Source organism: Chamaea fasciata, unplaced genomic scaffold (genome assembly GCF_029207755.1).
Source record: "Chamaea fasciata isolate MVZ Bird 193981 ecotype frontalis unplaced genomic scaffold, bChaFas1.0.hap1 SCAF_3, whole genome shotgun sequence".
In the NCBI taxonomy this organism is placed as follows: domain Eukaryota; kingdom Metazoa; phylum Chordata; class Aves; order Passeriformes; family Sylviidae; genus Chamaea; species Chamaea fasciata.
In genome coordinates, this window is record NW_027094088.1 from 70,039,331 (window position 1) to 70,051,914 (window position 12,584).

Here is a 12,584-nt window from a genome sequence, read left to right on the forward strand (position 1 = left end):
AGCGCCTGTAAGGACCCGAGCAGAGCTCCCGGCTCTGTCGGAGAGAGGCCGGCAGGACCCGAGCACGCCCCGGTGCCGCGGGACAGCCCGGGCAGGGGGAGCGGAGCCGCAGCGGAGCGCTGCGAGGGGTCCCCGGCGGGCACGGAGGGCGGGAGCAGAGGTGTGGGGCGGAGGAGGCGGAAGGCGGCGGCGGGGCGTCACGGGAGCCCGCGCTGCTATAAAAGGGCCGGGCGCGGCGGAGCCGTGCATCTCTCTCGCCCGCAGCCACAGCGGTAGGAGCAGCAGCAGCATCGCGGCGGGACAGCATCAGATGGGCATGGGGACGGCGCTGGCGGCGCGGCTCGGCCTGGGGCTCCTGCTCCTTGCCCTCCTCCTCCCCACGCAGGTGAGCCCCGCAGCGGCTGGGCGCTTTCCCTCCGCCGGCTGCAGGGCGAGACGCGGGAGCGGCCGCGCCGAGACCCTCCCCGCCTCGGGAGCGGCGGAGGGGCGGGTTTCTCCCGAGAGGAACTCCGCTCGTGTGCGCCATCCCGGAGCCCGCCGCGTCGCCCCGCGGGAGGCCGTGGGTGGCGGGCGGCTCCCCCGCCCCGGGGCGGCGGCGGCGGGCCAGACGGACGAGCCCGGGCAGCCCCGGTTGCGGGCGGGACGGGAATGGGCGCGGACGGGCGGCTGGGCGAGCCCGGAGCCCTGGGACGGCGGTGGTGGTGCCGTGGATTATCCCGGTCAGATCAAAAAAGATGAAGCTGGGGTTCGCCGCGGTTTTTTTGGGTTTTTTTTTTGTTGTTTTTTTTTTTTGGTTTTTTTGTTGTTTTTTTTTTTTTTTTTTTTTTCCCCGTGGGTTCCTCGAGGGAAAGCCGCGGACCCGTTGTGTGAGAGGCAACTGAGCGTTCATTCCCCGCTTATTAGAGGGAGAACGATCCCTCCAAAGCCGAGAGAGCTCCGGGGAGGCACGTGTTTTGCAGCGGGACCCGGGTCTTATCCTCCCCACACCGAAGCTGCGGGGCTTTGGGTCCCGTCCTGGGCTCGGTTCCCGGCAGGAGTGGGAGGTTTAGGGTGGGAAGCAAAGGCGGCAGCCTCTCGCTGCTGCGCTGGCCGTGCCTTACCCTTGGTGCAAAGGTAATGGATGCAGGAGCGATCCGCTTCTCTCCAAGCGGCCAAGCCGAGCGGGGCACCCCGGTTCCGCATCGGTGTGTTGTTCCTAGAGACCACCTCTTCCAGAGGGTGAATAACACAGTATCAGAAAAATGAACAGCAACGGAATTGCTGGATCGTGTTCCCTCCTCCTCTTCTCTTTGTTTGCAAGGAAGGGCATTATCCGTTCTCCTTTGTGCTCAGTGAAGTCTTGCCCTTGGCAGTGATGAGAGCAGGATCAGACCCTTTGGGTTACCGGTATTTATCACATTCACGTTGAGAAAAATCTCTGAGGTCCCATCTATTGTAATGTTGGGGAATTTGGACCTAAGCCCATTCTCTTCCACAAACCCCCTTCCCCCCTCAAAAAAAAAAAAAAAAAACCAAAAACCCAAAACAAACAACAGAACACCCCCCCCCCCCCCAAAAGAGAGAGAAACTAGGGTTTTTTTGTTTAAAACCAAGAAAACTTAAAAAATACATAACCAAGAGTGGAATAATGGTGGAGTCTTTGTATGAAGACTGAAAAAAAATTCCAGGGCAGGTTGGGACTTGCCTTGTAGGTTATTAACTCAGCAATTCACTATTGATCACTTTCACACCGTTTTTAACAGAAACATCAACACAGCGATTTTTATCCTGCAGTCCTAAATTGCTTTCAGCACGGTACCGAGTGCCAAAAATGCTAACTACCACAAGACTTACACCATTCTTACGTTTTTCTATTATATGCTTTTTTTAGTAGGAAATACTGAAAGAAAGTGCTTATGCAGTTTTCCAATTAATTTAACAGACACTTCATTGCTTCAGTCTTGAGGGATTGGTTTTGTTGTTTGTTTGGTTTTTTTTGTTGGTTTGTTTTTTTTTTTTTTTCCACCCCTGGTAATCTATTTTCTCAGCAGCACTAGAAACATGAGAAAATAAGGACACCTTTTGTGGGCAGAATTACTTACTAAACTAACTAACCTCTTTTAAAAAATATATGTTTTTACTTGAAGTAACTCTTAAGAGCTTACCAGAATGCTCTGGTAGAATACAAGTTTGATGCCATGGAGTTGAAGCCAAGCTTTCTGTATTATGCTCATTTTTGCGGATGAGATAATGTGACACTTGCTTTGTTTTCATCCTTGTGTTTCACATGCTCTTTTTTCACTGGAATAAAAATTCTTGAGGTTATCTTTGAAAGTTTTCCTGTGCTTATGTAGGGAAAAACTTCATACTGAGGTTGTACAGAGTGCAAGTTTTTGTTCTGTCTCTATAATGCAGACTTATGAGAGGAAAAATGTAATTTTTTTTATCTTGCTTTCTCTAAGCATTTTTAAAATTTGCTGATATGTGGTCTTTTTGTTGCACTTTTTTTTGTATGCTCTAGGATACCAATAGGTTGTGATTTAATCAGTATGGTTTCATTGTTCTAACTTCTGCAGTTCGGTGCTACCACAGCAAGATAAGAGAGGCTGAAGTATTAAATCCACTCACATAAAGTCCCACCATTGCTTCAAAGGAAGCAGCAAACCAGCCCCAGACACAGTATCAATCGATTCTTGGTCGCTGTTTCCTCATATTTTTGTTTGTGGCTTTGTCTGCAAATGCAGACTGCAATTCATGCAGTTGTTTGAAAATCTTTCTTATCCTAAGATTTGCCTTTAGGTAGCTCTACATTTGCACTTTTTTTTTTTTTTATTTGGTAAGGTTTTTTGAAACCTATATATCTTCTAATTTAGGGAAGGATTTCCATAAAGTAATAGTTATGTAAATACATTCAGAAGAATATTAGATTTATTTCTTTAACAAATTCCCCACGTGCATTCAAAATGTCTTTGTCCTTAACTGCACAATGAAAGGCTTGAACGTTTGTATGTATCATCTGAGTGCTGTGACTGAGTGGGGCTGCACAGTGTTCATTGCTACTAATGTGTATTCTGATTTTTAAAGAGAGACAATATAACCCTTTTTTGTTACTTCCCCTCCTCTCCACATTCTAGATCTACTGTGGTGGCAATGAAACAAGTCCAACACCTTCAAACAATTCTTCAGCAAGTTCCACTTCTCTGTCAGCTGTCACAAATTCAGTGAACAATACCACCACTCACGGACATGGGAATTCTCTTCACTCAACCACAAGTCTTTTTTTCATTCTCTCCGTTTCTCTTCTGTATTTTTGCTGTTAAAAGACTCTGGCATGGAAATGGCTACCACTCCCCACCCCGTTTCCTGAACCACCTGAGATGGCTCAATCTCCAACCCAGCATGAGAAGAAATCAATCCAAACACCACATAAAACCAGCTTGATTCCACTCCATTCTCAAATTAGCACCAGTTTGACCTAGAGAAGCACTCAGTATTCTGACTTTCAAAGCTGACCAGTGTGAAAAGACCAGCTTCAGCAAGGAGGTAAAATTATGAGCTGGAATCCGAAAAACAAGATGGAAACAAAAAGAGACCATACTGACAAACCCAATTTAAAGCTGAGAAGAAACACAAGTATCTTATAATAAGGATGGATAATAACACTCCATGAAGGAAAAAGGCCAGAGACTTTATCTACCATTTAGAATAAGGTCTTCAAGAGTTTTTATTTTTTGTTTAAGTTGAAAAACATCACCAGGCTCAGAGAACCCTTAGAAAACACAGAAAATCTCAAATAGTTCTGCTTCTTGCACAGCCTGTATGGTTATAACTTATGGGTATTAGCATGTATGAAAAAGAAACAGTGTCAAGAGAAGGGTTTCTTCTAGATTTCATTTGCATGAAATTGTTACAAGGCTAAAATAGAAGAACAAATTTTTGTAAGAAGCCTCTTATTTAATGCCTGATTCCTAACCACATGGTTAGCCAGGCAAGGCTAGTTTTGAAATAGCTAAAACCCCACCAGTTTTCATTAGAGTGGAATTATTTATGGTGGGAATTTGAATTTGACATTTTATTTAAATTGTTTGTATATTAAACCATATGTGCCAGCAAAAGGAGGTGTGGAAACATTAGAAAAAGTACCAGGAGCTTTTTGTAAATGAAATTCAGAAAAGAACAAACAAACAAAGTCAATGGATGTATGTCTCCTCTTTCCTTTATTTCTCCTCCCAACTTCTACAAGTTGTGTAAGTTTTTTTGCTCCTGGGACTTTCCTTAATTATGAAGGATTTATGAAATCTTATAAGTAATGTTGTAGTGCTGCATTTTTTTTCTTTTTTTTTTTTTTTTTTGGCACAATGTGAATAACTTACTGTTTTTTTGAAGAGTTTAATTGTAATAGTCTACTTTAAACCTGGACTAATATTTGTGGTGGGGAGAAGGAATGGGGAGAGGAGAGCAAACCGCCAAAAAAAAAAAAAAAAAGAAATTAAATGAACAGGTGTTTGGAATATGAAGACTGGAGTCTTAATTTAATCACTGAATTTAAAACTTACCTTTGTAAATACAACTTTTTAAAATTTTTTTCTGAATCAAAATTGCTATACTTGCACAGATTGTTTCTGTATCATCCAACACTTTAGAAAATAGTATCTGGTACTTGATCAAAGCAAGTTTTGTTGAGGAGGTTCAACTACCTTGATGATGATACCTTGTCAGAAAAAAAATTACCTATGTTGATATGATCACATGTGAGTGTACACGATCATACCACTGTCTGTAGATATTTATCTCAGTGTAAGATCATGTCAAACATGAGTGGCTCTCTAATTTTTTTTTTTAATACACATCTGTCTTTCACCAATTCACAGTACCATATAATAGTAGCAAGCTAACACAAATTCATGTCAGTGAGCATACATGGACGTTTCCTTATGCTTATCATTTGTATCCAGTAAAATGTTAATGATTGTATTTTGTGTTTGTGTAATAATGCTTTGGTTTATTAGCTACTGATTTTCATTGAAAAAACCTGTAAATAAAACAGTGGACAGGCAATGCATTCTAGATGCACTTCCAGACACTTCTACAAAAACTTGTACCTTGCCTGTGTTAAGTGAATGAACTGTTAAGCAAGATGGTATATGTGATTAAAAACCTCAAGGTCTAGAAATACTGAAGTGTAATTAGTTTTATTTCTCTGGAAGGTTTTGTGCCACTGTTTCACTTTGAAACCAGGGAGTGAGATTTGATTAGCATCTCTACTAAATGTAGTAAGTTCTCCATACTTATTACAGCCTCTTCCCTGTCAAAGTATGACCATGTTTTCATGTTAGACAAAGAGTGCTTAGACAGAGTTTTCCTTTATTTCTTGGTGGCAATGAGCAATTTTCCTATAATGGCAAAAGCTGTTTCTCAGCTTCTGGTTATCAAGCAATGTGAATTAGCTGCTTAAGGTCTTTGACTCCCACAGACTACACTAACACCATAGGTATATCCCAATAATCCAAGTTGAACCATGCTTGACGAAGGACAGAGGCTGGAAGGGGTAGGAATTTATGCAAAACTGTTTTAAAGCAAAAATTAACTGGATGAGCATTCAGTAACGAGTAGTTGTAGTTCGTGACATTCCAAAATTGTGTCTGTGTTGTTTTTCAGGTGTGTTCCTTTCTAATACCCCTTAAAGGCCCAAGGTTGTTCTGTGTGGTTATCTTCACTCCCTACATGTGGAAAAAAACATCTACAAGTGCCTAAGCACTTAGGCACGCTGCACATGGATCTGCATTTGTCAGTGGGAAAGAGGCCCCTGGAGAGGCCTCCCAAGGCTCTGGAGGGAATGTGGCGTGGCAGGCCTTTGCTTCTGTTCCTTTGCTTTTCCAGTAGGCTGAACAAACCCAAGGAACAGGATAAGTTTATCAAAGCTCGCTGTTCAACTAAATCTTGGAACGTGCAGGGAGTATCAAAGCACATTGTTCCTTTGTTTAGCTTTTCACCAAATGCTCCAGGAGAAAGCAGGAAGATAAACTAACCAACCCAGCTGTGTACCTTTTTTTTTTAAAACATAAAACTAAAAATAACCTCTCTCCAAAGACAGGCAAACAAGGAAAAAGGCTGCAACAATGGGCCTTAATTCTATGTTATGCCAGTACAATAAAAGAAGTAAAGGAGTGTGTTTGAAATTTTTGTGAAATATTCTGACAAAATGGGATGCTTGACATAATTGGTGCCATGTTTTTTTCAAATTTTTAATTTTTTAAAATTTTATTTGAGAAATAGAGCCAGATTGCTCTTTAATAGCATTTAAGCTATTTAAATTCTCTTCAGTTTTAGAGTTTTCACCAGACCAGATGAGTGATTTAGAAAAATGATCTGGTAACCTTTGTTCTGTTCCATTCCATCACAGGACAATGGAACCAGTGATGAAGAAATCCACCCAGGGAAAGAGGATGTGATGGATGTATTTAGCAAAGTGGAGAGAGCAGGAGGGGAGGGAGGAGAATGGAGCCTACACACTTCACAACCATTTAATTTTTAAAATGGCACCTACAATAACTAGAGCCAGCTCTTACCTCTGCCTCTACTTTCACAGTTCTGTCCAGCTGAAGTGTGTCTGGATAGTGTATATTGCAATGACTCTGAAACAATACTGCTCTGTTTGATGCATGGCACTGCTTTCGTTGTAAACATATGCTATAGCCACATATGTCCTGAATAAAGTAGAGTGTTATTATCTGAATGAAAATACCTAAAGTGAGCACTTACAATTTGTGTGCAGCTTACTATTCCTTCCTTCTCAACCTCATACTCTGAATAGCTCTTAAATTTTTCCAAATTGCAGTTTTCAGCTGGTTTAGAAATCCACAGGGACCCTGAATGAACAACTTCCATTCAGCAAAAATCTCTACAAGGTGAAGTATTTTGGGCCAGATCCAACACCACTGCTAGTGGCCTCCTTGTTTTCAGCAAGATGCAGCCCTGTCCCCTGAGCCTTTCTCCACACAAGAACAGCATACCGACAATGCTGTGTTGTACCTAGGGCAGTCCCCCCTTTGTCCACGTGGGGATGGGACATTGTTAATGTCTCAATAAATGAACTCAGGGTTATTTTGACTAGCCATTTCCAACTCTTAGCTGAATCCTTCAAATTACGATTTGCCTGTACAGCACAAATATTCTCAAGCTAGCTGGAGACAGCGGCCCGCTCTCTAATGTTATTAGTACGATGTTTAGTATGGAGTAATTTCTCCCCAGAGTCGTTCTTATGCAGCCTGTTGGTCTCTGGAAGGGCTCATGGGAACAAACACTTGCAGGGCTGGGCTCTTTGTCGCACATCTTTCCAAGTCAGCATTTCCCTGGACTCGGGTTACACCAGGCTCTGCAGTGAGCTCACAATAACACCTTGTATCTGAAATTGAGGATGGATGTGAATGTGCTTGTATTAGAGGGAGTTCAGAGTGATTTGCATTTTGTGTGCATTCAGGCTTATAGAGATTTGATTTCCCATACATGACTGAAATGATTTAGGTAGCAGACTTTATCATCCAATATCTTTATGGTAATGGATACAATTGGGAGCGTTTCTTGTTTTTGCATTAAAGATAACTTTGAAACAGGAGCTGTCAGCTCTGCCTCGTAGCAGCACAAAGCTCTTCATTCTAGAATGCACATTATGTTTGATGCACTGTACAGGTCTACTGAGCCCGGACAGATGAAGGGGGCTGGTTGTTTTAAATCCATCAGTTTATCTACAGCAGTTTGAACAGCAGCACCAGGCTTTCTGCAATACGTGCTTTGAGACGTGGTCTTTTCATCATTATGCAGTAGCCTCAGGAAAGATACTTGATCCTTACTTTGGTTATCAGCCTTCAGTTTTCCAAGTGAAACCCTCAGCATCCTGCTCATGAATGCATAATTGCTCTGGTTTAGACTTCATCAAAATGTCCAGAATGAATGACCTGGAGCTGAAGGAAAAAACAGATAGATTCTTTACTGCCCAATCAAAATCCTAAACCAACAGAATCTCATCTGTGAAGGGTCATTCAATTCTCTCTTGAATCCAGTAATACTCCCTGCAATGTATGTGCTACAAATACATGAATAAAACATTTTCAGGCTTTTCAGAAGTGAAACGAGACTCTTTCTTTTATGCTTTCAGCTTAGCAGGAGCTATGCTTCAGCAACTGATGGGTGTACAATATAAAATTTGAGCACACAGCAGAATTAAATCGTGGTAGCTTGGTTTTGCTGCATAAACTGAATGATCGCATTCCACCAAAATCTCTCTTGAATGACCTAGCGTGAAAAGTATTCTTTATGTGGCACAAATTATTAAAGGAAGCAACGCCTCTGTAAAGCAATTGTTCTGTTTCCCGCTTTTCAACCACTCTCACTGAAAGCACAGCGTGGACTTTTTTTCAGATCGCTTAGTGTGCATAACCTGGACTCAAAGTCCGTGTTCATTATGCTGAAATATGTAAACTTCACGTGACAAAAACTGTATTTTTTTTTCACTATATAAAACACAGATGGTTTTTGAGGTGTGAGACTGAACCTTGAGTTCAGAGGGATAGATACACCCGAGTACAATAACAAATGCATATCGTGTGATTGCTTGGACTGGTAGGATTCAAAACTGAGTATATACAGCTTATTATAGCAATTAAAACCATAATAGCAAGAATTAAAAAATAAATACTAAAATGGGTAGATAGCATGTTGTGAGAACCTTCCTTTTTTTAGCAGTCAGGAAGAATTTCCTCTGAAAGCAGATTATCTGGTAGCTGTTCAGTTACAAAGACAGTCTGAGGTATGTTAGTAGAATGAAAATGGACTTCATTGAATCATAAAACGTGATATAGAATATATATTTGATGGAGTCTTTGCTCAAACATGGCAGTTTCAGTGTTTCAATGCTTAAGTACAAAGAAGTTTTTGAACAATGAGGAAGGGAAGTCCTTTGGCAGGGCTGTGCAAGGAATGCAAAGAAGAGATGGCATCATTATTCTGAGACACAACAATGACATTTGCTGTCAAGTATCTGCTATCTACATTTTTTAAAATATATTTTCTAAAACTTGCTGGCATTTTGTGTCTTTTTGTATTTCCAACAATATCTATCTTCAACTAAATTTTTTAAGGCTCCTGTCAATACTCTGATTTTGTTGTCTTACCCATTTCAGGAAACTAACACAGAATTATGTGCAACACAGCAATTTTTTCACATTGGAATTAGCCTCCATTCCAAAATTCTCAGGCTTCTGTAAGGTGTGCCCTCTTGCAAAGTGCCATCAGTAAATGAGCCAACATCATTACCAGGATGACAGACAGGATATTTTCTTCCCTGCTAGCTTGTGCTTTTCCTGAAATTAAAATATCAAAAGAACATTTTCAGAAGATGAACTCCACAGTAATTTAGCCCTGTTGATCTGGCACTGACCTGAGGCCTCTGACACAGTTTTACTGTAAGGAAAAGCACATTGCCAGCATGGTGGAGGAACAGGATGAGAGGTAAAGCAGCCACACATACTCCTGTGACCTGACTGAGACGTCAGCTTTGATCCCAAAATGTGTGATTCATTCCACTAGGGATTTGGTGGATTTTGCTAGGCAGCTGATGGGGGTCTTTGACTTTAATTAGTATTTCAATGTGTTTACATTTGGCAGGTCTGCTCTTACTCAGCAGTGCAGGCTGATCCTGTTCAGCTTCTGCTTCGTTCTTTTTTCTTTCCCTCCAGTCTGATATGAAGTGTTCCTCAGAACAGAGGCAGTCTGTGCTGAGAGTTTGCAAAACTCCTGGTAGAGATTAGCCATTTGTCAGCAGGTTTTACACCATTTTCTGTAACAGCAGTAATTAAAGCCCAGGTCTTCAAAGGTAATTTGGTGCCTGACTTGAATTCTTGTTCAGATCAGTGTCCTTGCAGGTTGTAGTCTGTTGGCCTCCTGTGTAAAATTGGTGCATAACGCTGAAAGCTCTTTTCGGATCCTCTTGGGGTCTCTGCTTATTTTTCTCTTCTGTTTTGTGTGCCTGCTTGTTTTGCTTCCTATACTCTAGAACCTCTGATTGCTGTGGCTTCAGGAGTCTTTGTAAACACCAACGTGGTGTCTTTCATCTCTGCTGCAGCCGGACGGGGGGGATTTAAGGAGGTGGGAGCTGCCTGGTGTCCGCAGTCTGCCTGCACTCCTGTCCCAGCCTTCCACACATGGGGATCAGCGCCCTTCCAGAGCAGCCACACTCCTCTGGTGCTTCAGCCCAGGGACAGCCGAGGGCCCCAGTCAAGCCCTAGTTTTGGGCTTGAGCCAAACATTGTGCTGAAGAGCAGAATGATGGCTTTCTGTTGATCTCTGCCAAAAAAGAAGGAGGGGCTGAGTGAGAGGCTGATGAACTGACAGTACGGGAAATTGCATCCTTTTCAAGATGGACCCTTCAAATTTGATTTCCAGTGACACTGAAATAATGTATTTACTCTTAATTATCAGCTGAGTAGAGCTAATTATAGTTCGAACATATATATATATACGATATATCCATATTAATATATATGTTTATATAGATAATATAGCAAATTATAGCTAATAGTTTATAGCTAAGTGCCTTTTAAGATGGTTTCAGCCCTGAAGAGCTTGCAGTCTTGTTTGGTTTGTTCCTTCTGGGGAGGGGAGGAGACAAGTGGAATCTAATTGCTGTCCTGCACATCACAGGGTGGGGTGTCAGGGCGACTGGGGAGAGGGCAGGGCTTGGGTTAGCAGGTAATGGATTTTCTGGGGAAAAGGACCCTGCAAAAAATAAAGAAACTTCTGAAAAATGCTTAAGACAAACCCTTCAAAAGAAATCTTGCAAGCTCCAAATAAGAAGTGCTGTGTCCGGCTTTGGACACTGCAATTAACAGATATCAACTGCTAAAATTTGGAGTAGAGCAATGAAACTCACAACAGCTCTAGATGGAAAAAAAAAAGTAGAAAGAGTAGAGCGTATTTAGCTACAAAAAGAAAAGTAGAAAGCATACTGAAACCTGTAGGTAAAAGACAGTTGCTGAGGTGGGGAGACAGAGTCTGTCCTTCCTGTGTGCTGTGAAGATAACAAGTCACGTTCCTAAGCATTGACCAAGGTTACTGGGGAAGTTTGAGAATGTTTCTGAAAGCAGGTTAGATAAACACCATTTTGAAATAATTCAGATCTAGCTGATCATACCTTTGGGCAAGAGAAAGGCTGGAGGGCCTCTCACAGCCCTTCTTTCCCATCTGGTTCCAAGATAATAGTGTTGATGCAAGGATTTGGGGCATCTGGAGATGCAATGTGGCCTCGTTATGTAGGAATGGCAGAGTTGTTATAAGGACAAGGGTAAAATAAGGAGAGACAGACAGCTTCTGTGGATGAAAGATAATTTTAATGTTGCTGCATGGTGGGGATAAGGAATGGCTATCAAATCACTATTTCACTGCTTTTGAAGTTAACTTGATTGCCCCTTAGTGGACACCCCCACAAACACTGAAGCCAAGGGAACCCTGGTGTCTAACACACATTTTCTGAGTGAGCTGAGTCTTTAGAAAGGCTAAAGCCTCACATGGGATGAGTGTATGTTGTTTTCAATCTCTTAATTAAGGCTTTTAGAGGATGCTTTTCTTTTCCTTAACACTCTTTTTTCATGGGATGAGCAGGAATTTGTGTTCATGGCTTTGACCACCTTGTTAAAATCTGTTGACATGGGTCAGCGGGTTCCAACACTTGAATTAAGGAAATGTGAAGACGTACATGCACCACGTGGTCATGTAAGCTTAAAGTCAGTTAGACAGGCTAGAAATTATGTGAGCTTTAAATAATAAAAAAGCTATCATCCCTTTGATGACATGAGTGAGACAGTAAGGAAGTTCAAAGAAGTTGTTTCTTAATGCTTTATTCCTTGAATAAGCTTCTGTATGTAGCAACACTTAAATCAAATGGTGATAAGGCATTTCTCAAATAGCTCAAATTTACTCTGCTTGAAATTGGAAGAGGAGTTACTGAAATTTTAGTAAGTGCACAGGAAATCTGGAGCACATAATATACTATGAAAGGTTTGTTTGTTTTGTCTAATTTGCATCTTTCAACCTTTCATTTTCTGTAGAAGGAGTTAGAATATGAATTGCTTTTTTTAACGCAGCAAAGATTCTCTAAAGGTTACTATAGTCTCTGTAGTCCATTCAGCACATTCAGAATGCAAATTAGTTCCACATCAGAGTCTTTTTGTGAGGCTTTTCATTACAGGGGGACATGTAAAACACTCAAATTTCTTTTTTAATTTCAGATAAAGGTGGATCAAAAAGTAGATAGATCTCTTTATTTGTATTTTTAAGAGTCTTTTTAATACTTTTTCCTATTAAACATGAAAAGGAAAATAGTTGCATTTCTAGGCATTTGGGGACCCCTTTGAAGCACTGAGCAAAGGAATGCTTAATACTTTGAAACTATGTATTATTGAAACTATCAATTACTTTAACATTTTTCAAAGGCAAAACAGGATCCTCACTAGACCAGCTTTGTGTCTCGTTTTTCTTGTTCTGAGAGATTGTCTATCTGTATTGTAATGAGAAGATGGTCAGACTAGCTTAATGTTTAAGGACTTCTTACT

At 41.4% G+C, this 12,584-nt stretch overlaps 1 protein-coding gene across 1 annotated transcript; it reads left to right on the top strand.

The window, feature by feature from the left end:
* Window positions 1–235: 235 nt before the first annotated feature.
* On the top strand, window positions 236–5,152 carry CD24 (CD24 molecule). Its single transcript, XM_066179469.1, has 2 exons — window positions 236–385; window positions 3,114–5,152. The coding sequence occupies exons 1-2, from the start codon at window positions 311–313 to the stop codon at window positions 3,297–3,299; spliced, it is 261 nt and encodes an 86-aa protein (XP_066035566.1). The 5' UTR covers window positions 236–310; the 3' UTR covers window positions 3,300–5,152.
* The last annotated feature ends 7,432 nt before the right edge of the window (window positions 5,153–12,584 follow it).